The sequence below is a fragment of the Chroicocephalus ridibundus genome, chromosome 14 (genome assembly GCF_963924245.1).
Source record: "Chroicocephalus ridibundus chromosome 14, bChrRid1.1, whole genome shotgun sequence".
Taxonomy (NCBI): Eukaryota; Metazoa; Chordata; class Aves; order Charadriiformes; family Laridae; genus Chroicocephalus; species Chroicocephalus ridibundus.
The window spans coordinates 2,249,801-2,275,671 of NC_086297.1; the positions used below are offsets into that span (position 1 = coordinate 2,249,801).

General features: G+C 50.1%; 1 protein-coding gene across 1 annotated transcript in view; it reads left to right on the top strand.

Moving 5' to 3' along the window:
• Positions 1-25,871, top strand: part of MAP2K6 (mitogen-activated protein kinase kinase 6) — a 54,473-nt gene that overhangs the window by 7,957 nt on the left and 20,645 nt on the right. Inside the window, exons 2-7 of the mRNA XM_063351937.1 lie at positions 17,874-17,940; positions 18,882-18,930; positions 21,431-21,544; positions 23,122-23,241; positions 23,970-24,086; positions 24,560-24,611. Of these exons, the coding sequence (XP_063208007.1) occupies positions 17,874-17,940; positions 18,882-18,930; positions 21,431-21,544; positions 23,122-23,241; positions 23,970-24,086; positions 24,560-24,611 (519 nt within the window). The remainder of the gene's footprint in view (positions 1-17,873; positions 17,941-18,881; positions 18,931-21,430; positions 21,545-23,121; positions 23,242-23,969; positions 24,087-24,559; positions 24,612-25,871) is intronic.

Here is a 25,871-nt window from a genome sequence, read left to right on the forward strand (position 1 = left end):
CCGTACTAATTAAATGTTTTCAAAAACCACAAGATTGACCTTCACTGCATGCCCACAGATTTTTCTCTCATTTAACAAGCAGAGGGCTGACAGAGTAGCCTGTTAAAGAAGAAAGCCAATGCTCTAGAGACTGTTTTTTTTCAACCTGTTCCAAAGTGTTTTCTGCTTTTTAACTATAAGAGATGGAAACCATATTCTCCTAATAACCTACCAGGAGAAACCAGGCTGGAGACAGAGAGCGCTTGGCTCAAATAAAGCCCAAAGTCTGATAAAACAGTGAACATACTTAAAACTGAAGTTTGCCCAGAGATGTTTGCAATAAGCCCTGACAGCCATTATATCTACAGGTCCTTATGTAAGCAGAGAGCCATTCTGTGTGGCACAGAGCTGTCCTTTGGGAGATACCCTCCAGAAGAAAAAAAAAAAATAAAGGCAATTAACACAGACTCTGACTTCCTTACCTTTCCCAAGGACACCAGTCATTTGCTCATCGCTAATAAAACTTGGACCATCTCTAGGGAGAACGTGAACGCCTGCCAAGGGATCAGTTTTACGCATGGGGTGGGCGAGCGGCCCGGTGCGGTGCCACTGCGGGAGAGGACATGGCAGACCCGCGTCCGAGCGGGAGGGAGAGCCCAAAATAGCCCCTGGCAGCTGGGGAGGGTGACACAGACGCCACACTCAGAGATGATTAGTAGTAAGTCGCTCTCTGGAGACAAGAAAGACTGAATTCACAGCAGGCACCTTTTTGTCAAGGAGAGGGACCTCTGGGCTCGCGCCTCCCCAGGGTGACAGTGCGGGGACGTGCCCTTGCTGGAAGCCACCTGAGCTCGGCAGCACAGCAACTTGCTTCCACGTAGCATGACTCCAGTTTCATTCATGTCATTAGGCAGCTTCCTTTATAGCTAAGCATGTGATGATTTTTTTTAATTTTTTCTTCCCCTCAAAAACATTTGGTACTTCCCCCGCAAGAAATCAGAAGCTTTCTGTCTGATAAGAGGCTGGAACAGCTTCCTGCAATAGGAGAGCATTCCACCTCTCGCTCTTCCTGCCCCGACTCCAGAACAATGCCAGCGCTTCCAGCAGCAAATAGCATTTACTTTACCTTGTCACACGCTCATTTAGGGCCCATCCTGTGCAAGCATCTACCTCCCCGGCCAGCACCTCCTGCAACAGAGTGTTGGGGGGGTTCAGTTTTCCAGGAGCTGGCTTTAAAAAGGCATTGCCGCAGCTGAAGCGCAGGGAGCAATCTGGGAGGTTGAATCAGAGCCGATGCAGAGCAGCTGGAGCCAAGCAGGGCCCTCATTTGGATGAGTGGGGTCTGAGGAATTTTTTTCTTTCCCCTTAAAAGAGACGCTGAACAGGATTTTTATTTATTTGTGGGTTTTGGGTTTTTTTCGTGCCCTGATCTTGAAACTACTTGCGCACGTGCTGGACTTGGAGCATTCGGGTCCTTTTGCAGGAGTCAGTGGGACTGAATGTGCCGGGGGCTGAGCACACACATAACAATTTACAAGGCTGGGGATGTATTTTGTCCTGGTTGCTAAGTAGGATGGACGTTATGGATCTGCGTCGATGATTTATGCTACCCGGCTTTCTCTTGCTTTCTTTTTTTCCCATTTCTGCTTATCTGCTCCTGCGACGTAGAAAGCAGTATTGTGTTTGCGAGCGTGTGTGCACATAACTGAGACGACAGTCTGGAACCTCGCACAGGGAGTTGTGTGGAGGCTTTGAGGGAAAGGCTTATAAAGGGGGTTTTGTATTTACAGCTCCTGATTTAGAAGGCTGGGTGGAGAGATGTAACCTGGTGGGGTTTGATCCACGTGGACATATGTGGATAGAAAAAAATCTGCCTGCTTGTGTCAGAGACGCTTTATTGGGAAAAGGAGAAGACTTGCTGCCTTCTGCCACAGTACCGTGCCGTAATGCCTTTCTTCAGCATGTTTTCCAAACTGAAATAAAATTGCATGATAAAAACCGGGGAAAGGCTTTTATTCTTTACATACTACTTGCCTTACTTTATTATATGGCATGGAAGCAAGTGTCTGCTGTTAGCAGGTGTCTGGAGGCAGGGCTGGAAGTCCGTTGCTCTCTGACCTCTGGCCGAAATCTGTTTGAACTTGGAAGAGGTTCCCTGGGAGCCCCGAGAGCTGCGTCCTGCAGCCCTTGGCATGCCGGGCTGTGAGCTCCCTGCGCCGCCTCCTCTGCGCAGGGACGTTGCTGGAGTGACTGCAGGACCGAGACATTGCTGCAGCGGTTGCAGGACCGAGACGCTTACGGCGGTGGTTGGACAGACTTGCTGGTGCCACAGTGGTGGTGGAGCAGCTCCGGCACTTGCCCGTCGCTGCCATCGGCGGGTTCTTGGGGTGGCTGCTGTCGTTGTAGTTCTTCTGCTGGTGCCTCCTGTCCTGCTCCGGTGTTGGGGTAGTGCCCCAAGTTGCGGTGCTGGAGACCTGGGTGGGTGCCGGGGCGCTGAGGGGACGTGGGTTTGGCTTTCCTGCGGCTGGCCTTGGCTTCTCACTCCAAATAGGGTAGGGTTCCTCTGTGTTTTTAAAGTAGGACCTACACGTTTGCTGGGAGGCATTGCCAGCAGAGGGAGCATGAGTTAGTTCCTCCCATCTCCGCTGTCCAGAACCGTCAAATACCATCTTTAATAATTTAGGTACAAAAATAAGCAAATAAGCTCTTAAGTAAAAAACGGAATAGCAAGAGAGAGCTGTCTGACAGGGTGGCACAAAGGCACATTGGTCAAAGTCTTGACCATGTTGAAAACTTCATCACTATATTTGGCTGAACCTTTACAGAAGTTCCCCATGCGAAGGTGTTAAGCAAGGAAGCGGGTCCTCTCCTGCCGTGCCAGCGCTGCGGCTGCCGCAGCATTCTTCTAGTGCAGGACAACCTCTGGGCGAGATTGCCACCAGAGTCCTGATCAACTCATCTGCTTGGCCCGAGCCACAAGTGAAGGACGGAGCGTGAGCGGCGTTTCACTGGGAAGAAAATTAGGCGTTGATTGGAAATGCTTCTGAGTGTTATTTGCACTGCAGAAAAGGAAAGTGGTCCTAAAATTATCTTCAGTTCAGCACTTTTAATTGAAACAAACAGTTGCCAGCTGCCAAACAGAACAGCACAACTTGGGGGCTGAAGAGCAGTAATTCAGTCTAGAGGTGTCTTGTACAACTTTGGCACTATTTATTAAACCTTTTCAACCCAGAGGTGCTATTTTCCCCTGAGGAGCACAGTGGATGCTAGACCACGAGGATTAACGTAGCCCTCCTGTTCATCAGGGACCTTCTGCAGAGGGTGAAGATAATCATTAAAGAAATGTCTTGTGGCACATTCCTCTCTTTCCATGGCTATTCCCATTTGGCTGTAAAAGATATCAATACTCTATAACTTGCAAAATGACCAAATCAATGGGCAGTTTTCTCTCTTTGGAACATAAATTGCCCTTTTTGCCCTAAGGTGGCTTTACTTGTGAGCAGGACATGATAAACCCAAGTTTTATATGCAGCATCAGCAGTAGAAGATGGCTGATAGCGGTGTGGTTTAAGCGTCCAACATGTACAATATGCTGAGCAAATTAAATCTGTGCTTGGTAAAATGAGACTCCTGTGGCTGCCTGGAGCACCCGGTAACAGAAATAAAGCCATAGCTCAGATCGCCCCGTGCTATTGATTAGATTTTATTCTGTCCTGCTGCGAGGGTGATGACACCAAGACGAGCATCCCACAGGCACGGTGGGATCCTGCATCCTGGAGACATGGTGTGATCCTGCATCCCGCAGTATGGTGCGATCCTGCATCCTGCAGACGCGGTGTGGTCCTGCATCCCGCAGACATGGTGCGATCCTTCATCCCGCAGTATGGTGCGATCCTGCATCCTGCAGACATGGTGTGATCCTTCATCCCGCAGACATGGTGTGATCCTTCATCCCGCAGTATGGTGCGATCCTGCATCCTTCAGACGCGGTGCGATCCTGCATCCTTCAGATGTGGTACGATCCTGCATCCTGCAGACGCGGTGCGATCCTGCATCCCGCAGTATGGTGCGATCCTGCATCCTTCAGACGTGGTGCGATCCTGCATCCTGCAGACGCAGTACGATCCTGCATCCTGCAGTATGGTGCGATCCTGCATCCCGCAGACGCGGTGCGATCCTGCTTAGGAAGCAAAAGCATCTCTGCAGAGAAATGGAGCTGCATTAACACATGGGGAGCAGCGGTTCAGAGCTGAAGGACGAGTAACCGCGCATGCTTTCCTGGGGACAGTGACACCCCAAAGGGCCAGTTTGCTGAGGTCCCCAGGGGAGACCTTCCTGCCCATCACATCCTCCTGATTTAGCCAAGTCCTGCTTTTCCCATGTTTAAACCTCCTGCCTCATTTTTGGCTGAACAAGCCTCAGCGCCTGCCCACGTCGCTTTGCCAGGGGACGCTGCGGGGCAGCATCTCGGGTACCTCCCGGGTGAGGAGACACCACCGCTTGCAGAGGGACGTCCCCCAGTGCCTGTGTGTGGGATGTCCATTTTGGCAGATGTGTCTGGGAAATGGGATGAACCCTGCAGCCGGGTGCCCAGGGGACAGACACTTGCTGCAGCTCTTGCAAAGGCACAGCCTTTACGTACGTGTTCCTGCTCAGCCTGGCACTTAATACAGCCTTCATAGGAACGTGTGCTCCCGGTAAGCACGTGCTTAAATGTAAGCACCATCCAGACATAGAACCTTCACAGCAGGAGCCGCAAGCCTGAATCGAGCTTTTGAGTCTGCAGCACAGCAGAAATCAGCGAGCGGGTGGAAATGTCACCTTCGTTTTCCAAAGGCGTTTGCGTTTCGCCGGGCTGGCAGCGCTTCTGGGGGCTCCAAGAGGCCCTGGCTCGGGCAGGGGGGTGCCGGCGCTGCTGGGGCGGTCGCCCCTCGCCCGCTTTGCCGGGCACACGGACCCGTCACCCCTCGGCGTCCGTGCAGCCGGGGCAGATGCAGAAGCCGATCTGTTTTTTCAGGGGAAATGAAGCTCTGCGGCAGGGTCCTCGCTCCGCCAGCGACGCTTCTTTAAAAAATCACTGTGCAGGACCCAGTGGGAGAAAATCCCAGCTGCACCGAGCACATTTAAAAACCCTGGAAAGCAAAATTGAAACTGGAGGGAGAGCTCGAGCAAAAAGCCTGTCTGATGGGGAGGGCATCCATCTCACCCCCCGGCAGCCGGGCCTGAGAAAGTTGGGGATTGAGCCCTGGGGAAAGGAGGCGGATGCTCCTTTAGTGTGTTGAATTTTCCAGGGAGCGGTGGGTTTGGGAAACATGAAAGTGTTTGTAGGTGGTGGATTTAAGGCAAATCCTGCTCCCGCCGTGGCTGAGGCAGACGGGGCACCTGCTTTCATGCTGACTGCAGGAGAGTCGCTGGGGCCTGCTGGGTGTTCCTGGGGGGGGGTTGCTCAGAGCCCTGTAGCTGCGTGTGGTCGCTCACTGTGGCGTTTTGCGGTGAAATCTTGGTGGATAAGGGGAAGTAAAGAAAAGCAAGTGGAGTACTTTGAGCAGCCTGGTCCGGTGGGAGGTGTCACTGCCCGTGGCAGGGGGGTTGGAACGAGATGGGCTTTAAGGTCCCTTCCAACTCTTAACCATTCTAAGATCCCACCCCGAGCGATGCCCAGCTTGCGGGTGAGCCCGCAGCATCCCCGCTCACACGTTGGCCGTGGGACTGCATCGCGTGGCAGCACCCACTGGCATGCCCGTCCCTTGGGAGGCATCTTGGGGTGCTGCCGCTACCCCGAGAGCAGAGCCCACCCTCCAGGAGCACCAAGCTTGGCCGAAAGGCTGGGGAAAGCCTTGCGTGCCACCGTGCATGAATGTTTGGAAAACACTTCGTGCTCCTGCCTGCAGCGCTCAGTTTCTGCTGCGTGCAGGTGCGGGAGGCGTCCGTCCTCCTGCCTGTGCGTCCCCCACCCCGGACACAGACGGCAGCCCACCTCCTCCGGCCCCGCCGGCAGGTGCTCTTTGGCAGAGAGAAAACAGAAATGAAGGTAGCGGCAATGAAAGCAGCCGCGTCCTCCAAATCCTCCTGCACAAAAGCCCTTTTGTTCTCCGGGTGAATTCCAAGAGCTTTTCTCCAGTTTTGATTCCAGCAAACTCCCACTGCAAGCAGACAGCCGAGGGTTTGAAAACAAAGCAGCAACTAAACCAAAAGTCCCTCATAAAAAAAAAAAAATCCCCACGAGGGCTGGAGGCTCTTGACAAACAGCTTCCCCAGCCTGCAATTCCCGTGGATTTCCTAATTTGAGATAAGCAGCAGAGAAAACAGGCGCTGGGATGGGGAGGCAGCGAAGCCAGCGGACCTTGGCAGGGGGAGAATATGGGCATGATTTATGGTGTCCTGGTGCCTGGAGGGAGTGACTGCCCCTGCCGCTCGCCTCCCCGGAGCTCCGCTGCTGTGATTTCTCATGATAATGGGGACAAGGGGAGAGGCCACGAGGCTCCCGACGGCCTCTGTTGCTCTGTGGAGTCTCCGCCACCATCGCGTTTTTTCCAGAGCAACGGGAGGATGCAGCTGCCTGAATGCCGGAGATGCAGGAGCCCTGCGAGGGATGTGACCCACCCCAGCGACCGCGAGGAGCAGAAAACAAAGTCCTTTTTGGCATCGCTTTGACCTCAATAAGATCTCCCTGACCTTTTGGCTCTCGCAGCCTCTTGTCAGGCAGCCGTGAGTGATTTGCAGGATTTGAGGGCGTTTGAGATGGTGTGATGGGAGAAGAGGAGTGGAAGTGGTTTTTCTCCATGCGTGACGAGGAAGGCTTGGGCACACCCGTGAAATTAAGTAATGGGTGGAAAAACAGTTAGGCAAAGCAAGGTGAGAAGAAGGAAGAGGCTTTGGTCCCTACAGGATTTCCACCAGACTATTGGAGATGGGGCGTGCACAGGCAAACAGTCGAATTTTGCATTTTGTGTTTTTATGCGTGTGCCTCCACGACCATCTTTGGAGGATCCAGCACGTCCAGAACATCAAGACACAGACAGCTCCAGCCTTGGCATGGACAGGCATCTCCTTGCAGCCAAAGGGTGTCATAGAAGTCTCTCAAGCCTGGTGGGGGTGGGTGCTGCTCTCCCATCCTTGGCTTGAATCACCTCAATGGGTTTGGGCTAATCCTCTCAGGTGCCATGGGGAACGGGACAGTGGTGGAGCCTGAGCTGCCTCATCCTGCCCCGTGCAATGCGGGCAGCATCCTTTGGCAGCTGCCAACGTCCTCATCCATGGAAGTCCTTTGCTTTGGTGGGTGTGAGTCAGAGCCCAAAGCAACAGAGGTGTTTTTGTCTTAATTCATTATTGCAGCACACCTGCGCCAGGCAGAGAGGGGACACGCACACAAACAAGGCTTGTGCAACTTTGGGAGTTGGACTCGAAGATCCTTATGGGTCCCTTCCAACATGAGATACTCTGTGATTCTATGATTAACTTGCCTACGGCCGTGGACAGGGTTAGAGCTGAAACTGGAGCGTGCACATCGCGGTGCCTGGTCCCTTCCACCCACCGCCTCCTCCCCCCTTCATCTGATGGGTGACGAGGCAGCGCCTGTCCCTGACAGAGCATCTCGCAGCTGGGGTGAATGGGCAGAGAACCCCACGTTTCCACTTCACACCCGCCTGGGCGATCCCAGCACCGAGAGGGAAGGTGCTGGTTGCTGGAGAGCTGCGCAGGGGCAGGGCTGGGGCTGGGGATCAGCTCGGGGCGGCCCAGCCCCAGCCTGGGTGGAATTTCCTGACAGCAGATGCTCCCGGCTCTGCTGCATCCAGTGCTTTTCCTGCTCCGTGATGTTGCCACCGTTTGCACCGAGGTGCTGCTGGTTGGGAGGAGCCGTGCCCTTTCCCCCAGGCCATCGAAGTTCGAGCAGCTGGATGCATACGCCAGAGGAGTTCAGCCAAAGTGTTGTAACAGGGTTTTTAATATTGAAGTCTCTTGTGCCCTGTGCTGAAAGCCGTAGGCAGGCAAAGCTCTCCTATCTACCATCTCCCGCTTACATTGGCACCTGAAGTATGATGGATTTAGGGCTGTTTTGCATCTGCTTTCTGAAGAAAAGTTGGCTAATGCAAAGGCTGCCTTGGCAGGGCAGGATGTCAGTGGAGGACTCCGTCTTGCCTTGTCACGTCTGCAGATACCAACATGGTCCTGGCACCAGCTCAACAGGAACGTGATGGGTGGCCCCATGCTTTGCCTTGCCGTTCCCTCGCTGGGACTGGGAGTGGTGCTGCGTCTGGGCTGGGAAGGGACATTATCTGGAAAAGCTGTTTGTTGTCACCTTCCCGTTTTCTCTGAACTGTTAGCGTGAGAAGGGAGCTGGTTTTTGTTGGTCTGTGAGCATGACAATGGTCGTGGAAGGCCCTGTTTCCTCATGTTGGTATCCCTGCAAGCAAACACGGGAGCCAGCTGCAGGGAACACATTGGGGCAGAGCCCAGTTGGAAGGTGAAGTCCAAGGTCTTGGCAATGGAAGGTGCAAGCCAGTGTTGGAGCCCATGAAACAGCTCAGTGAGGTGGCAGCAACTTCTGTGGGATCATCCTGAACTTTCATACCCTCTCCCCTGCAGCCGTGTTGTATTAAACCCTCCATCAGATGGCAAGTCTTCATCTCAAAGCTAGTGTTGGGTGTTGGTGTCCCACAAAAGAAGGTTGCTGCAGCAGGTGATTACCCCAGTGCTCCCTGTGGGCTCCTATGGACGAGAGCTGCCGGGGGGTCAGTTTTCTTCAGCAGGGGATTACAGGAGGGTACAGAATTGGCCAAAAGCTGTGTCACCTCCCTGCCCCCTTCCCAGAGCCCCTGCAGCCCTGCATTGGGTGCACGTCTTAGCACAGCATCTCATGTCTAATCTCTATCAAAGTGTCTCTTCCGCTTCACACTCAGAAGGTCTTAACTCTCCTAAAATGTAGAGATGCACTCTTATCAGAGTGACAAACAGACTCTCATAACCAAAATGTGCAGATAGATAAGAAGAAATGGCATCCCTCTGGTTTCTATATTGACACAAATAAACACAGCAGCCTGCAGCCCTTCTGCAGGATGTGTTAAGAGGAAAATGGACAGAGTAAGGGAGATTAGCCTGAATCAGGAAATTACCTTCAAAATTGAATTACTGAAATACAGAGCTTATTGAAAGGCAAGCAAATGGGTTCTGATATTTGCACAGTTTGGTGACATTTCTGTATGTTTCTGCACTGCGGGATCCAGGGATTAGTCTGCTGGAGTCCTTGTTGCAAAGCTTTCTTCTTCGCCTTCTTCCAGCGTTTTGTTGTTGTGCTGCTCAGAGCTTCACCACCAAACCTGTCTCCTGCTGGAGGTCATTCTAGAGGCAGGTGCAAAGGACTGACCTCGTGGTTCTACCTTGCAGTAGAGCTGAAGATCTTTGTCTCCCTTGTGTTTGTGCCTCGGCAGAGCTGCCCTGTGTCCGCCGCCAGCAGTGGGACACAACGGAGACAGGCCCGGGGACACAGGTCACCCTGGTGTGGTCTGAGCAGATGTTGCTCAACCTCTGCCCCGCGGTCCATTGGGTTCACCTCGGTCACTCCTGGCAGAAGCCCTGCTGGTTTGGTTCGGGGCTTCTCCTGTGCTGGGTTTATTACAGGCTGCAGGGTTGAGTCAGAGGAGCGCGCTGAGCCCTGCGACAGAGACCCTGGGGCAGGGCAGCAGATGACAGTTCCAGCGTTGCAATGTGCGTGCTGCCGGGATTGGCAAATTGGGATCGGCCGGTACATGGTCACTGGGTGAACTGTGCCCAGGCCATGGTGTGCCATGCTCTTCTCATCTCCAGGAGCCTTGGGAACTGAAATGGAAGGTGGATGCAGCATCATCTGCTCCCGTGTTGTGCCAGCAGTTTGAGATTTCCCACTGTACAGGTTTCCAGGTGTTGGTTTTCCAGCTGGAGATGCAGGGGTTTTCTGTCTCTGTATTTTCATTGCTTAGACTGACTTTGAGAAAAGAAAGTGTCCACCTCTGGGCTGTGGCTCTGAGGTCGTCTCCTCTTTGCCAAAGCAAATTTGGTGGCACCCGGGGCAATGTGTTGGCTGCGTTTAAGTCTCTGGGAGGCGTCTTTGGGAGCAGGTTCCCCCTGCTCGTGCCGTGTCTCAGCCATCGGTCGGAGCCAGCAAGGAGAGATGGAGGGAAGGAGCAAGGAGAAGTGACTCAAGCAACTCCTTTTAGCCCCCTGGCATTTCCAGGTTTGAGATGAAATGAGATTTACTTATTTATTTATTCTTGGAGAAAAGCACCAAGAGAAGGAGTAGAGGACGAGGAGTTCAGAGGAAATTTGGGCTGTCCCATGGTATCTCTGTGCCTGGCGCAGTGTTTCAGGCGTATCCTGAACCAAGGCTAGTTTGGATGGGCCTTTGAGCAACCTGGTCTAGTGGGAGGTGTCCCTGCCCATGGCAGGGGGTTGGAACTAGATGCTCTTTAAGGTCGCTTCTAGCCCAAACCATTCCATGATTCTATGATTCCAGTACGTGTTGGCAAAATCCATCACAGTCATAAAAATGCTCTTGCCTTTCCTGCTTCCTGTCCCGAAATGCGGTTCCTGGAGCAGTGACAGGAGGGAACTTCAATTCTTGAGACATAAAGGTGTGAGTTGCAGCGTGGACACGGGGTGCAGTGATGGGGCTGGCAGCTGTGATGATGTGCTCAGACCTGGATGTGCCAATGGCCACCAAATGCGCTGACGGCTCCATGGCACCGGAACGAGAGGAAGAAAGCCCGGAGCTGGGAGACGTCTCAGCCCCATGACCGTGGCAGGCTCAGCTCCCTTCTCCTGAGCTGCTCTGAAATGAGTTGTTAAGGAAACAGATTTCAAGATTGCCATTTTCAAGGAGTTATTGCAAACAACCGTGAGGGAAGACATGGATAAAAGACGTGCAGGAGCCATCCCTTTCCTGTGCAGGGGACATACCGTGTTTCTTATTGGAGCATCTCCATTTGTCTTCAACCAATCCATTTCTCATGGCAGTGATGCAGGAGCAGCCACTGGCACTTGGCCACTCTCATTTATCGACTGGGCTAAGGAGAGAGCTGCTGAACTATATTTCAGGGAGGCAAATAAAGCCCAATATCCACTTCATCTCTTCTCTTGGCCTTTGGTTGAAACTTCAAGAGGTTTTAAGAATCTCTTGCACATCAAATTCCTTTTCCATGGCTTAGTGAGGGGTTGGAAAACAGATTTTCAGGCCCCCTTCCACATCATTGGTGCTTACATGAAGCTTTTGCTTTTCCCCAGAGACTAGGGCTTGGCTACAGCTCTGCATTTACAAACTGGATGGTGGACACTGCTTGGGCGCTCGCTTGCCCTGTCCCTGCTTCGAGCACCGCACAGTGGGGTTTTGTGCGGCTTTACCAAAGGGTGACCAAGACACGCGACCCAACTGTGAAGGCAGAAGTGGTGAGAAAACTTCCCTCACACCCCATCCACCAAACCACTGTCACCAACACCAGCCTCCCTATCACCTGCAGATCTGTCCCAAAGACACTTAAATCAAAAGGGCATGGTCTGATCCTGTGCTTTGTCTGTCTTTGTGGTAAAATTCAAAGGCTTTCATGCAGCCAAAGCCCATGGAGGAAGGCAGAGGTGATGCAGGAGGCACTGTGGTCATGGCTGTGGAGATGCCACAACAACCCTTGGGAAGGCAGGTGGGGCTGCCTCTGGGAAGTGGCCTCCCAAGGAGATATATTTGTACTACTAAAACCACGAGAAGTGGCTAGTTCATGAATTTACGCCCATTTGTGTTTGTTCTTTTTGACTGAGGACTTGATTTCCGTTTCAGCTGGAATGGAGCCAGCTTGTAAAAACGAGTCCAGGTACAGCCCTGGCAGCATGGCTTCTCCCTCGGACCTGCTCACTTAAAATATCCTGTGTTATCTAAGTGTATTTTAATTTTTAAGGGCAGTGATTTGGCAGGGAATCTCAGGCGTCTTTGCTCGGTGACTGTTGTTTAGTCTAGAGGTGGTGAGTGTTTGATTGCCGGGACGCCAGGAATGTGCCCGTCCTTCCCGCTCCTCTTACGCTTGGCTGGGACGTCCCCACTTGTGGGATTCCTTGGTGGAGAGACCTGGGCAGAATTAAAGGCTTTTCACCTTGAGAACTGATGAGCAGTGATGAGCTCTTGCAGGGGCAGATGATGAGGACCAAAGGAGATGGGCAAGTCCATCACCACCCCTTGAGCTCTCATGTGTGCTCCGATGGGTTTGTATCAACTCTAACCATTGCACGTGCCTTAACCTTTAATAATCTGCGAGCATAAAGAAGAAACCTGTGGGATGGTCTTTAATACTGGTTAAAAAAATATTTTTCCCCCTTTTTCTTCATCCTGTGTGAAACTGATACTAAACATGAGGTTGCTGCATCATCTGCAGCACAGTTAGTTGCTCCACGTGACCCTGCTCTGCCCTGAGTGTCACGAGCAGCTTTACGATATCTTAGTGTTCGTGTGCCTGGGTCCAGGCGTGTTACTGGGCAGAGTTCTCAGAGGTTTGGGTATTTCCATCTGGCCTGCAAGGCTTAAACTTTTCTTTGACAGCATCAAATCTACCATTGCTTGCTGAAATCCGAGCTGGAACTGGGCTATGGATAAGAGATGCCCGTTGACGTTGAAGACCAAGTCATTGCATGAAGAGCTGTCTCCTGCTGGGCATTTCCAGGGCCTCTGGGACAAAACATAGTTAATTTCTTGGTTTTGCAAGGCCACGTGTCCTTTCCCGCTGCAAAGTGGGCACAGTGGCACTTGGGAGTGGTGCAGGGCTCAGTCCTGCAGAGCCCAGGAGATGCCGGGTCCCTCTGGTTCCGTGGAAGCACACCAAGTGTTTCCAGTTTGCCCTCGCTTTAGGGTTTTCGCTTACGCGGTTGGGTGCAGCTGATGGGACAAAAGCAGATCATGTAGCTTTAGGAAAGGCAAGAATATTAAACGAGCCAATTTTATCTCTTAAAAAAAGTGGGAGAAAGAGGCATTTCCCGCCTGTGAAATTTTACCGGCAAATTATATGCTAAAGAGTGTTATTTGAAAGAAAGTGTTGCTACACGACTATTGAACACAGCTTTAATAATAAATTGTGGCGAAGACAGAACTAGTTAATATCCTTTGAAGGAAATAGGAGCTTTTTGTGGCAAGTAACCAGTTACTTTGGATTATATCATAAAAAAGTTTTTGACTGCAATGAAAAGTCTGGAGACTGGGGAATGGGATTTTCCTTCAGAAGTCGAAGTTTATTTGCTGTTACAGCATATGTGGGTAGTGAATTCCTGTCTTCCCTTTCTTTATTATTCTCTGTTATGCTTCCTACCCTTTTGCTGCGAAGCTTTGAAGTTTCCTTTTTCAATATTGATATTTAACGCTGCCCTAATTGCAAGGGGCTAGCGACATTAATCTCTCTGTACGCTCTGTCAGTGCTGGTGGGAAGAGGTTAACAAGCCCTTTGGAAGTTGTATTTTTTCTCCCCTCCCTCAGGAATTGGGTTTAAGACCTTCACAGGGAAGTATTTAATGTGTTTTCATTAAGTCGGGTTTTCTTTTTCCTATTAAGAATTTTGCTTGCAGACCTCACTTCGTGCTCAGCGTTGACTTCCTTGGGCTGGCGGAGGCAGTGCCCGCGCAGAAGGCACCCAGGGCGGGTGGCTGGGCACAGAACCTGGCAGTGATGTTGCAGCTACAGCTGGCATTACTGCAGCCCTGAGCCACGGCCTTGCCACGAACTCAAAGGCTTTTTTAACGGTGGGAACTTCTCTAGCACCAGTCAGTTCAATATTTACTGTGGGCTAATTGCTTTGCTAAAAGAAAGTCGATTTAAGGTTGTGTTATAGATGCCCTGGGTGTTTTGCTGAATCGGAACTCGCTTCTGGAGCTGGCCCTCAGCATCGCTCCAAACCAGGCTGTTTTTTCCCCTGCGTTATTCTTAAAACCTGGCTTTGGAGTCAAGTGCTTGTGGAAGTCTCCGTGTGGAAAATCGCAGGGAGAGCTCTCAAATGAGCTTTACCTTGAAGGCTCAGAGACCAGAAAGCCACCAGTGGTTGTTTACACAGAAAACTCATGACTTTTTGGATGCTGGGGAGCAGATGTACGATCCCATCTGTTGATCCACCAGGGCTGTGAACCTTTCGCAGGAGACACATTTACACTTCATGCTTCGTATGATGGCTCGCTGGGGCTTTCCTTATTGCAAATCCCAAGGGATTGCAGTGAATCCCCGGCACGGATGCTCAGGCTCAGGCTGGCTTCTGCCTCGGGATTGAACCTCGTGCTGTTATTTTGGTGTCTGAGACACCCAGGGCTTCTGCACAGCTTGGACGGGGATGCCTGGTGTCTGCCATGGATTATTTTTGTGCTTCAGCCTGCCTCCGAGTTGGGGACTTCTTTATTTAGTCACCTGTTTTTATCAAATTTGCAGTCTCCAGAAGCTCAGTTTCTCGGGCAGATAGGGCTGGAATTGGCCGGTGGATTTAAACTTGCCACAAGGGACACAGACTGTCAAATACACCCATGCGGTGATTTTCTTCAGGAAACAAAGCTAAAAATAATAACGATTCATAAAAACACTATGGAAAATACTGGTTTTCTGGTGGATGGAACAGGTAACATCCAATTTTGTGTGTTATTAAGCTGCCCCCACATTTCGAGCTCCTGGACGGATGACTTTCTCTGCAAACTGTAATTTCATGCAGCGTCGTCTTTCAAAGCCGATGTCTGCTATGGTAAACTGAGGGATTTTATTCTGACAGCGAGATACTTGCTTGGCAGTTATTATTGAAGAGAACTGATCTTGGGACTTCTAGTTATTTTTTTTTCCTTTAAAAAAGCCCTCTAAGCGTCAGCGTTTGCCTTTGGGGAGAAACTCTTTCAAGCGCGTGTGACCTGGACCCGTGTTTTTCGGAGCAGCTGCAGAGTCTCAGCTGAGCCCCCCCGACGCGGCTGGGAGCTGGGAAGCTGGGATGCGGGACAAAGTGGGGGACCCCGGTTCCTGCACCCCACTGCAGCCTGCTGGGGTGGCAGCCCTGGCTCTGCGGAGCGGTGCTGACCCCTGCTCTGTGCCCTTGGTTTTAAGGCAGCGTCACGTTCGGGATTGCGAATGCCTCCTGCGAGACGCTGGCCGCAGAAGGCTTGGAGAGACAAGCGTTTTGCATGTTGTAACAAAAGGAGCTCCGAAACTTCGCCCAATGCAATCGAGAGGCATGAAATTGCCCGATGGCAGCCCAAGACTTTCATGAAATAACCCCGCGGTGCGGAGGTAACGCTTTCTGCCTCCGCACCGGGACCTGATCGCGCCGGAGCTGTGGGTGCCAGTCCCGGCCGTGGCAATTCCCGTCCGCGATCCCTTCTCCTGCTGCCCTCGTGAAATCCATGTTTTCTTCTTGCTACTGTCATCGCTTTCTTCTTTCTTGAAAAGAAAACCCCAAAGAACGTTAAACTGTGTCTGTGTCTTGGCAACTCGAATGCGCAAACAGATTGTGCTTCAAAAAAATGGCAAAGTTTCAAAATATTGTATTCTGTGAAGAAGAGACAAGGAAAATAAACTCCCCAAAGTGCAGATTTTATTTCGCCAGAAGGCGGAAGGCATTTAATATTTATTTGGGTTTGGCATTTTGCTACCTAGTTCTTCTGCTGACACCACTTGTGAACCATGGTACGATTAAATGCTGTACAACCTGTTCTGGTTCACGTTCAAATTAGGTTAATTTCCAGTAGGTTCGTTTTTGCCCTCCCAGAGCTGCTTGAGAGCAGGGTCCTGAGGTTCGGGTGCAGCCCACGGGATTGTGCAAGCAAATCCACAAAGGAAAAAAAAAGAAAAAAGGAAAGAACTGAGCAAATTCGTGCTTGTTTCTCTTTTGGTTGTGGTGTGCGCGAGTGTGGATGCATAGTTGGTGTGTAGAAGCGTGCCAAGGGGCGGCTGGGGAGTGCTAATGGGAAGAGTTCAGCTCTAGAGCTGAAGAGGCAAGTCCTGCCTCCGTGGGCAATTTGAAGAATTTCTGTGTCTTGATTCCCACGTGGAAAATGCAGGTGAAGACACTACTTTTCCCGTGCCCATGGTTGCCGTGTTTGCTTGAACTGTGAGAGGCTGCAGGCAGATTTTTGGAGGCAGAGAGGTCGCTGGCATGGCAGACTTACAAGTTGCCAGAGAAACAGGGTGGGTTTTTTGCCTGCGCTGCAAGACCTGTATTTTTGAGATTCCTTTTTTGTCTAAAACATGACAACATCAAGAATACTATTACCCATTTAGCATCTTCTTGGATCCGATGTGCACTTGGCACAGCTTGGGCAAAAAATGGTATCTAGAGCATCTTGCACAGCAGGGCTTGCTTCTTAGTTGTGCCTTCTGGAGACTTTCGTAGTACAACCAAGAAAACTAGAAGGAAAAGGGTCAAAGAACAGCTCTGCTAACTGTAGAAATTCCTCCACTTGTTTTTACAGTGATTTTTCCTTCCTTACAGACTAGCTTTTACCTCTTGGGACAACTGGGAGCTTTTCTTCATGGTTCTGAGTGACCTTGCTTCTTTTATTTTGCCATTTCTGTGGTAGACTGGAAGCTCCTTGGAGCAGAGAATTGGCTTTTTTTTTTTTTCCTTTTTCCCTTTTGTGAATTTGCAGCTCTGTAGATTTCTAATAACAATAGCCAGTGTGCACAGTGGTTTCCAATAGATGCTTTTCCCACGAGGTGTCAGCTGGGTTGTCACAGCCTGTCCCATCCTGGAATGACTCTTTGCCAAAAGGAGCGAGCGTGATCCTGTCTTTTGGAGGAGGGAAGGGGAAAAAAAAAAAAAAGATTGAAAACAAAAAAAATATGTTGGCAATCTGAATTGACTAATTGCTTCAAAAAGGTCATTTTCGGTTCTGGGTGCCTGCACTTTGATCTCGCAGCCCTCCGGCACGGGGACGCACAGACGTCTATTGGCATGAGTGTGTGTCAGAAGGAAAAACAAACTCAAACATGTAGAGGTAAAGTTTGAAAGAGAGAGTTGGGAATAGAGAGTAATAGTCATGCTTAAAAGAAAGACAGTAATTGATATAAATTGTTAGGTTAAAAATGTTTAACGCCTAAATTAGATGCTTGTGTCGTTTTGGGGGACCAGGGATTTTATTACCCAGCCAAACAGCCAGATGTTTACCTTGGGGTTTTGGTGACATGACTTATGTTTTCAGGTTATTTTATCCATGAATTCGAAACCCCGTGCTGAAATGTGGCTGTGTATGTTTAGTCATAAAAAAGTTCTTGTATTTCTCTGGTCTGCCTGGCTCTTGTGTCTGCCGGCTTGGACCCCCTTTACAGGAGAGCCTGCATTTGAACTCCTTCAGAGCTTGAGCTTCATCCAGCTCAGAAAAGCTTGGCTGGTCAGTGTGAACAGAAAAAAATGGCTTTGAAGCCTGCAAACTTCATTCTGCTTTATTTTTGCTGGGTTTGCACGACTTTAATGACCAAGAGAGGTGAAACATGCATTTAAACAGAATCAGAATCTGGTTCTGGACTTTCAGATTCAATTGTAAAAAGGCTTTTAATCCTGCCAGGGTTCACAGTTATGAATCTGGAACGGTTTAAAATGTAAGAACATTTTAAGGGATCCTATGTGGGTAGGGCTGACGAAGGAGAAATACCTTTCTCTTTGCATTTTCACATGGCCTGCCTTTGCCAGAGCTCTTGCCTGTTTTCTGTACCGAGTTGGCAGCCAGACCTTGCAGGTCTAAATGAAGCGTTACTGAACAAAGGCACTTTATGTTTTGAACTCTGTGCCCTGAGTCTACACCACCAGCCCGGCCAGGCATTTATGTTAAATAAGGTCAACAAATATAGACAAGCTGTGTTTTGCAAATTAAAACAAAACAACAACAACAACAACAACAAACCCTTTCTTTAATTCTGCCTCTTTCTTGTTTCACAGGCAAGAAGAGAAACCCTGGGCTGAAAATTCCTAAAGAAGCATTTGAGCAACCACAGACAAGCTCCACGTAAGTCTGCAAACACTAAGGGAGAATAAAAAGAAAACCACGAACCCCAGCTGCCTTCCAGCCTTTGTGAGCGCCTGCGCTGCCACGGCCGGGTCACGGCCAGCACCCGGGGCTCGTGCCTGCAGGTCTGGGATAAGGGGGGGAATGCAAGGAACGGGGACGAAACACCTCAGTTAATGCTGGCACCATTAGGGAGGTTAATAACTTCCCAGCCCTTGTATTTCCCTTGTAGCCCCAGGTGCAAGCAGAGGGTCTCAGCCTGTCACCCTCTGCCCATCACTGCCCGTGGTACATGTCTCATGTCTTCATGATGTGCCCATGAAAAGGAAAAAGCAGAATGGGCACCCGATTTTAACCGATGTGGTACTTCTGCCACCCGGTTTGAGTAATGTGCATTTGGTCAAGGCATAAAAATGCATCCTCTTCCCTACAAACTCAGCCTTGCAAAAGAAAACCCCGTGTTTTTACGGCAATTTGTGCAACTCCAGCCTGCTTGGCTTTCTTTGCTTCCTTGAGGATTGACTTTTATTAGACTGTTAACCCATGCTGTATGACTTAGGTAATCATTTACAGTGGTTGGAGACCTTTATGTGTGTTTAATCCATTTTTCATCCAGGCTGGCAGAGATTTGGTGCTTGCCACCTGGCTTGCCTTTCGCAATGAATCTCTCTGGGTTCCTGCACGGGGAAGTCGGATGTGAGAAACGCCAACTCCAGCAGTTTCCTTCCTGACCCCTTTTTGGGGTGACTTTGTGGATCTTCCCTGCATCTATTGATCCTGCAAAGCCAGGAGGCTGGTTAGGCTGCTCAGGGCTGCGATGGCTGCTGGCCTGGGGGTGCGAGGGGATGGCCTGGGGGGCTGCAGGGGTTCTATTTACTCGTTGAGGGAAAATTGATCTTTGTGAAGAACATTTCACATCTTTTCCCTTTTCTTTCCTGCAGGCCACCCAGAGATCTAGACTCCAAAGCCTGCATCTCTATTGGCGAGGAGGTAAGACTGGGAGCAGTGGTGAGAAGAAGACCTCTAGGGCCAGGTGACCATCCTGGGCTGGCTGCTGTGGCGCTGGCTGCTTGTCCAGGCAGGCTGCTCGTGGGCTTGCTTAACTTCAGCCCCCAGAAAAGGGCAGATGAATAAACACCAGCTATTAAAAAAAAATGTAGCCCATTTTGCTTGAAATGGAAGGCAGTTGTTGGATGAACAAGAGCTAAGAAGAGCCAGCCTGGGGGCTTGTGTGAGCCCTGACAGCCACCTCCAGCCACGAGAGCCGACTAGCCTCTGGTGTTTGTTCTCCAACACAGGCTGTCTGCATGGGACCGATGGCCCCATGGCCAGCTGCAGTGTGACCTACTGGCTGTCACCGCTCTGATGAACGTGCCCCCAAATGCCCACCCTTGGTATCCCATGACACCTGGGTCCCCTTCATGTTTTCCACCTTGGAAATTCTTTCCTTGGCTCAATAAGGTGCAGCTGATGCCCTGGAAATAACGATTATAAATCAAGGGGATTGCGAACAGCAGATTTTACTCTCCTTTGCAACTCCTTTGCTGATTTAAATCCTTCATCCAAAGTATTTCCCTTCGCTAAGACTGAAGGCCATCTCATCCGGAGTCTAACTCAGGGTAGATCTTCCTGTCCTGGAAGCAAATCCTTCTGACAGCATGGAAACCAGTCCACCTGATGTTCTAAAAAAAATAGCAAGGCAAAAACAAAACGGAGGACAGCTATTTTGATAGGAGAAAATGGCACAGCAGCATTCATAAAAGCACTTTAAAGCTGGGCAATAAATTTATTATGTGCAAGAGATAGGCCTCGGTGTCAGCAAGTTAATTTATGAAGTGAAATGCTAATCCAAGAGTGTGTTATAATGTCTATCTTTGGATGCTTTTCTTTCATTTTGTATTTTGTATTTTCCCTGGCATGAAGCGGGGGCTGGAAGGTGGAAAGAGTGTGAGATGCCTCTGGAGCAAACTGGTGCAGCACCGAGGCAGAGAAAATGCCTGCTGCTAGAGCAAGCGCCGGCTCCAAGAAAATCATTTCTCCCCTGCTGTCCCGGGGACGAGGAAACGTTCAAGTGCTCCAGGAAGGCTCCATGCACGGAGGCAGAGAGCCCATGTTGGACGGTGCAAAGAGAAATGCACTTGTAAAACCCAGAGCTCAGTCTTTTTTGCGGCTGTAGATAGGTGGCTGTCTCAGAGGGACTGCCGTGCCATGGCTTGCATTTCCCATGGATCTGTTACCTCTTTGTCCAGCCAGGTTCCTTTAGGATGTGCCCCCTCTTTCTACGCTCATCCCTGATCCCTAGAGAAAGCCGCTTTCCCTCCTCTCCCTTTAAACGTCGCTGCTAAATTTAAGAGTGGCATTGAGAGAGTCCAAGTGCGTTTTTGGAGAGGGTCCTGTGGAACAGTAGGAGCAGTGTCAGGCCGGCAGAGATGCTGAAATCTCTGCCGTTGAACACAAAAATGTTAGTCAGGGCTCCTTTTGCAGGCGCTGTAGCTGCGAGGGAGCGACGGGGCGCACAGTGAGGCAGTGTGTGTGCCCTGCACGCCGTGGCATCCCCAGCCAGCACATTTTAGGCTGCAGGTTTTTTTTTTTTTTTTCTTTTCTGCTGTGCCGGCAAAAAGCGGTGTGGGATTATGCACTGTGAATCAGTTCATTATAAGCCACTTCTTTCTGGAGGATGATTGACTGATGTGGTTGTGCGTTCAGCAAACGGAATGGCCGGTTTTAGTAGCAAAGGCATATTTTAAACATCCAAAAATAATAATAAGCAAAAAATAGAGCCGATGCACAATATCGCGGCAGAAAGGAGAAGGGCAGGTTAGAATGCAGGGCTCCAAACAAAGTCATCCTTTGTGGAAGGCCAGGAGAAAGAGATCTTGAATGCTAGATGAAATAAATCCTCCGTGGTTTAAAAATGGGGCACACTCAGCTGGTATTTGGCCCATCTACAGGTCTGGAGAAATACGCTTTTACAGGCCTTAAAAAACCCTGGAGATATTTCCATGATTGTTTGTGGGAGGAGGAGGATGGAAGGAAAAAGACTAAAAAGACTGAAGGTGATTCCTACGGGAGAAGCTGCCGTGGCATTTCCCATCCCAGCCCTTAGGGGATGGAGAAGCTGAAAGTGCTGGTGGCTACAGGTGGCTGTGAGGGACAGTGGGGCGCGGGGGGACGGGAGGACGGCATCCCACCGAAGGAGCGGTCCTTCCTGCGCCCGAGCTGAGGATGCTCATCAGCACGGGCTCCTTGCTCGTGTCGTTATGAGGCACGTCCTCTTCAGAACTCTGCTAATTACTGCACAGGAGTTAATCCTCCCGACGGCCCCTGAGGACCATGAATTTTTTTCAAGCCTCATGAGCGCAGGTAGGGAGGGGGATGCACAGAAGTGAGTTTACGTGCCAAGCAGGGCTATATTTTAGGGGTGTTTTGCTCCTTGCGTGGCACGTACGCGCAGCGGCCGCCTTGGCGTTGATGGTTTTTTCCCCTGCAGAACTTTGAGGTGAAAGCCGATGACCTGGAGCCCATCTCCGAGCTGGGACGAGGTGCGTACGGGGTGGTGGAGAAGATGCGGCACATGCCTAGCGGGCAGATCATGGCAGTGAAGGTAGAGTGAGCCTCCCGAGGTGCTTTCTGTCTGTGTCGTTGTGCGGGGACACCCTCTGCGCTCTCCTTCGTGCACATTTCTAACCTCGCTTGTTCTGACGCATGCCTTTCCTGCGATCAACTTCTTTCCTCATGGAATCCTCTTTCTATACAAGGGCAAAGAGTGCCGAGGTAGATTTGGGCCGTTTAACCATGAAAAGGGACTTGTTTTAAAAATATGATGCTCAATAGGTTTCCAGCATTGTGGTGCACACAAACATATTGTTCGTCTGTATCTGCAATACTCCTGGTTTTGCTAGGATTTTACAAGATATTTGCCATCATTTTTTAAATACACATACTTTTTTCTAATGTACATATACTCTCAGTTCAGGGTTCTGCACACTAATTGTAATTGTAAAGAAGACTGTACTGTAAATTTAATTGCATAAGATAATTTTCTTCAGCTGGGACTTTTTAAGTCTCTTTGGAACAGGAAATTTTTGTTGGGATTTTTACATTTTGTCCGCTACACTGGGATCTCGATTCGTGACAGGCTTGTAGATGCTATTCTGAAAAGTTTTCATAACAATATTTTAGACCCATAAGCTTGCAGCTTAGGGAAATAGCCATGGGAAAATTTGTATTTTGGGAAGGACCAGTTTTTGCTTGGCTGCATTTTAGCTCAAGTTTCCTTTCAGAATAAGAAAAATGAAAAAAAGATGTAGAGCTGGAAGCTATGAGCAAACTGAAGGAAAACTCTTAGCTCCTCAGTTGTGGATAGACTTTGCTGTGGATGCTGGGAGGTGTCTCAGGGCTTCTGTGCTCTGCATTTGGTCTTGTTTGCTTTGGTGTTCAGCAAACTGCAAAAGACCTCTCTTGAGTATGATGGAAGATCTGCAGAGGGTATGGCAGGAACATTCAGGCTGTTACTTGCATCTGCAATGCTGAACAGTTTAATTCTACCACATTACTGACCTCGAGTGGCTTTGGCCGAGGAGCCTGGAATGTGTGTGTCACCTCTGTTGGACTATGTCATGCCCCTTTGTGGTGGTTCCCAGCTGAGGGTCTCCAGGTATTTCACAGAATGACATCTCTTTCCTTGGAAACTGGGAAGTGTCCATTTTCCAAAGCCGTGTGGAGCACATGGGCTCTGGCTGCAAGGCTGGAACCCTCTCCTGTGACCAAAGTCTGCTGATGTAAATAGGTGTCCACTGCAGCTCCAAAGGTCATGGGCTTCCACCAGCCTAGAATTCAATTTCATGCTCCTTCTTCTTCTCCCAAGCCACAGTGACTTTTGTCTGTTCAATAAGAGTGGTGTTTGCAGGGAAGAGCAAAATCCCCTGCAGTTTGGGGTGAGGTTAGAAGACCCCTTCATCCAGCATTGCCTTCTGTGGTACGAGGGTGCTCCTGCCATGGGTGCTGTCCTTGTCATGTGCCTATGATAAAGAGATAGGATAAAAGGGTAACATAAAGAGGTGTGACAAAAGGGTAAAGGCACTGTGACCAGCACAGGTATGGCTGTGGCAAGTCCTCTGTAGCAGCAACAGCATGGTATGGAGGTGCTGACAGCCAACGCCAAAATGCTTTGTCTTCCAGCGGATCCGAGCCACAGTGAACAGTCAGGAGCAGAAGAGGTTATTGATGGATCTGGATATCTCCATGAGGACGGTAGATTGCCCCTTCACTGTCACCTTTTATGGGGCGCTTTTCCGAGAGGTATGGCATCCTGGACATCAGCTGCGCTGCCCCCCAGGAGACTCCCTCCAAGTGCTGGGGCTTTAATCTCCATCTAGACATGGGTACTTGATACAGTGTGGATTTGCTCAATCCCAGCCTAAGAATCTGTCACGTACAGTTTCTTCTTGGCAAGTGAGGAGAGTTGTGGTCCACACGAGGAGGAGCCAAGGGCAGCCAAGCCCCAGTGCCAGGAATATGCGAGGCCCCAGTGCTGAGATGTTGGGGCTTGGTGGTGGGTTTGAGTGATGGGGACAACCAACTCACAGCCTGATCCCTTAGTGTTAATATTGTCCTGCCTTGCAATGAGAAAGCCACATGGAGGAAAAATGTGGAAAGCTCTGAAGAGTAAGATTTATTGAAGAGTTTTAAGCATAGCTCTACGGAGCTGAACTTTTCCTGGCTGAGCATTTGCGGTGACCTGAGCACGTAGGGATCCTCAGTCCCGATAATTTTCAGGACTCCTAAATCACTGGCACTCTGCTTTGGGAAAAGACAGAAAATACACCCTAAATGGTAGTGGACAGTGCTTCATTCCAGCTGGGAAGGAGGGAAAGAGAAGGCCCAATACCATTTTGTTGGATGACTTTTAAAAGACAGGGAAGAGGCAAACAGGCCAGCAAAAGGCAAGTGCCAAAGAAGACCTTTGCGCCTGAAAGGAAAGCATGCTTCATTCCAGTGGGCAGATATTTGCTTTCTTTATCCTCCAGGGGGACGTGTGGATATGTATGGAGCTGATGGATACCTCATTGGACAAGTTCTACAAACACGTCATTGACAAAGGCCTGACGATTCCTGAGGACATCTTAGGAAAAATAGCCGTCTCTGTGAGTATTAGCAGGGCAAGGGGCATTTCTCTTCTAAACCAAGGCGTACGTGACCCCGTCTCCTTGTTGTATTGGCACTGGGAAGAGCACGGTCCACGGGCCAGCCCATGTGAACATTCTTAGCTGGCTTCCAGTATCTCGTCTGAGGTGATGTTATTTATAAGGCATAAATACCTGAAACGTCCCTGTACACGTAGTTGAGAGGCGGCACAGCGTTAGATGTGGGGAGGGCCCTGCAGCTCTTTTGACTTTTCATTAGGGTCCTGGTGCCCCTGGGAGATCCCTGGGTGCCTACTGTCACCTCGGGCTGCTGTGGGGGTGCAGGACTTGTGGAGCATGTAGTTCCTTCCCTCCAAGAAGGTCTGGTGAGGACGGAGCAGGTGCAGATGGCATTTGCAGATAGCATTCCAGATAGCATTTCCTCCTCGTCATGGCGTTGCCAGCTGTGATTCATTCTAGATTTGTTGTTTCAGATCGTAAAAGCACTGGAACATCTACACAGTAAGCTCTCCGTGATCCACAGAGGTAAGTGCCAGGCACACAGCCGTGACCATGCTCTGCCCCGCGCCACGCGCTCTCAGCCTCGCAAGGGCTGGCCTTGTGGCCAGGCACAGGGCTCCCAAAATACCCAAGATAAAATGGGTCTTTGACAGCAAAAATATTCCCCAGCATCTCATGACTAGCAAAACCTAGTCAGACGAAATGTTTGCTGGTTTGCTCTTTAAAAACTGCATGCTGGTCCCAGTGTTTCCCCAAGGGGGAGGAGAAGTGAGCTCCAGCCTGATCGTGCTGGCAGAGAAAGGGCCGTTCCCCCCTGGGGTGCATTTCCCTAATGCATAGTCTAAATCCATGGTCTGCTTCAACACCTCTGCAAAATTAAAAGAGACTTTTCCTTCTGACCTTGGTGGGCTTTGGATCAGGCTTTGCGAAGGCTGCTCCCCTCGCTCCACACTGACATGCAGCCAGAGGCGTCTCCATGCCAGTGTGATGCTTCGTGCAGTGATCTAACCATCCCTTTGTGTGAGCTCCCACGGAGCTCACGGAGCCCCACGGAGCCCTGGTGGGGCAGAACAGTTTTATACCTAAAATAGCCTCAAGTGAAGTCATAAATACCCTCCTTAAACTCTTCTGACATTTTCCCCTCTAGAGCATCTCAAAGATGCCATGAACACGCTTAGAAAGAAACAAATTTGCAGTGTGGCTGCTTGACACCTTTATTTCTAAAGGGTCATTTTCAATTTGTCGTGAGGAGGAAAAAGCCCTCTCTAGAGTGTGTGAGCACCAGGGAAAGGAACATCTGAAGCGAACAGAGTTCAGCTCTAGCAGGCAGTCACATTTTGTACATTCTGCCTGTGGCTGGGAGTTGAGTTTCTGCCTTCTGTATCATTTACAGTAGGTGGAAAATGCTGCTCGGCTTCTGGATTTCTGTTTACTTGTTTGTTTTCCACCGAAAATTGTCTTATTTCAACATAGTAACAGATGGGTAAGGATCTCAGATACCTGAATTGAATGCAAAATGCTGATTAGAGACCAGATGTTAAGGAACTGTAAACCACCCAATTCTAATAAGGACTCAAAAGCAGCTTCTGGCTTCCTTCGGATGGTGTTTCAGCTCTTCTATTTAATAGTTTATCGCATGTAGACAGAGGACCTTCTTGCAGAAGAGACCTCTTATTTCTGGCTGGCAGCAGGGAAAGGAACGCTCTCTTTTGAGGATTGGTGCTGGGAGAAGAGCAAACAGGGTAGCCTGTGCTGCCTGCGCCGTGTTGAGATGTCACCTGGGAT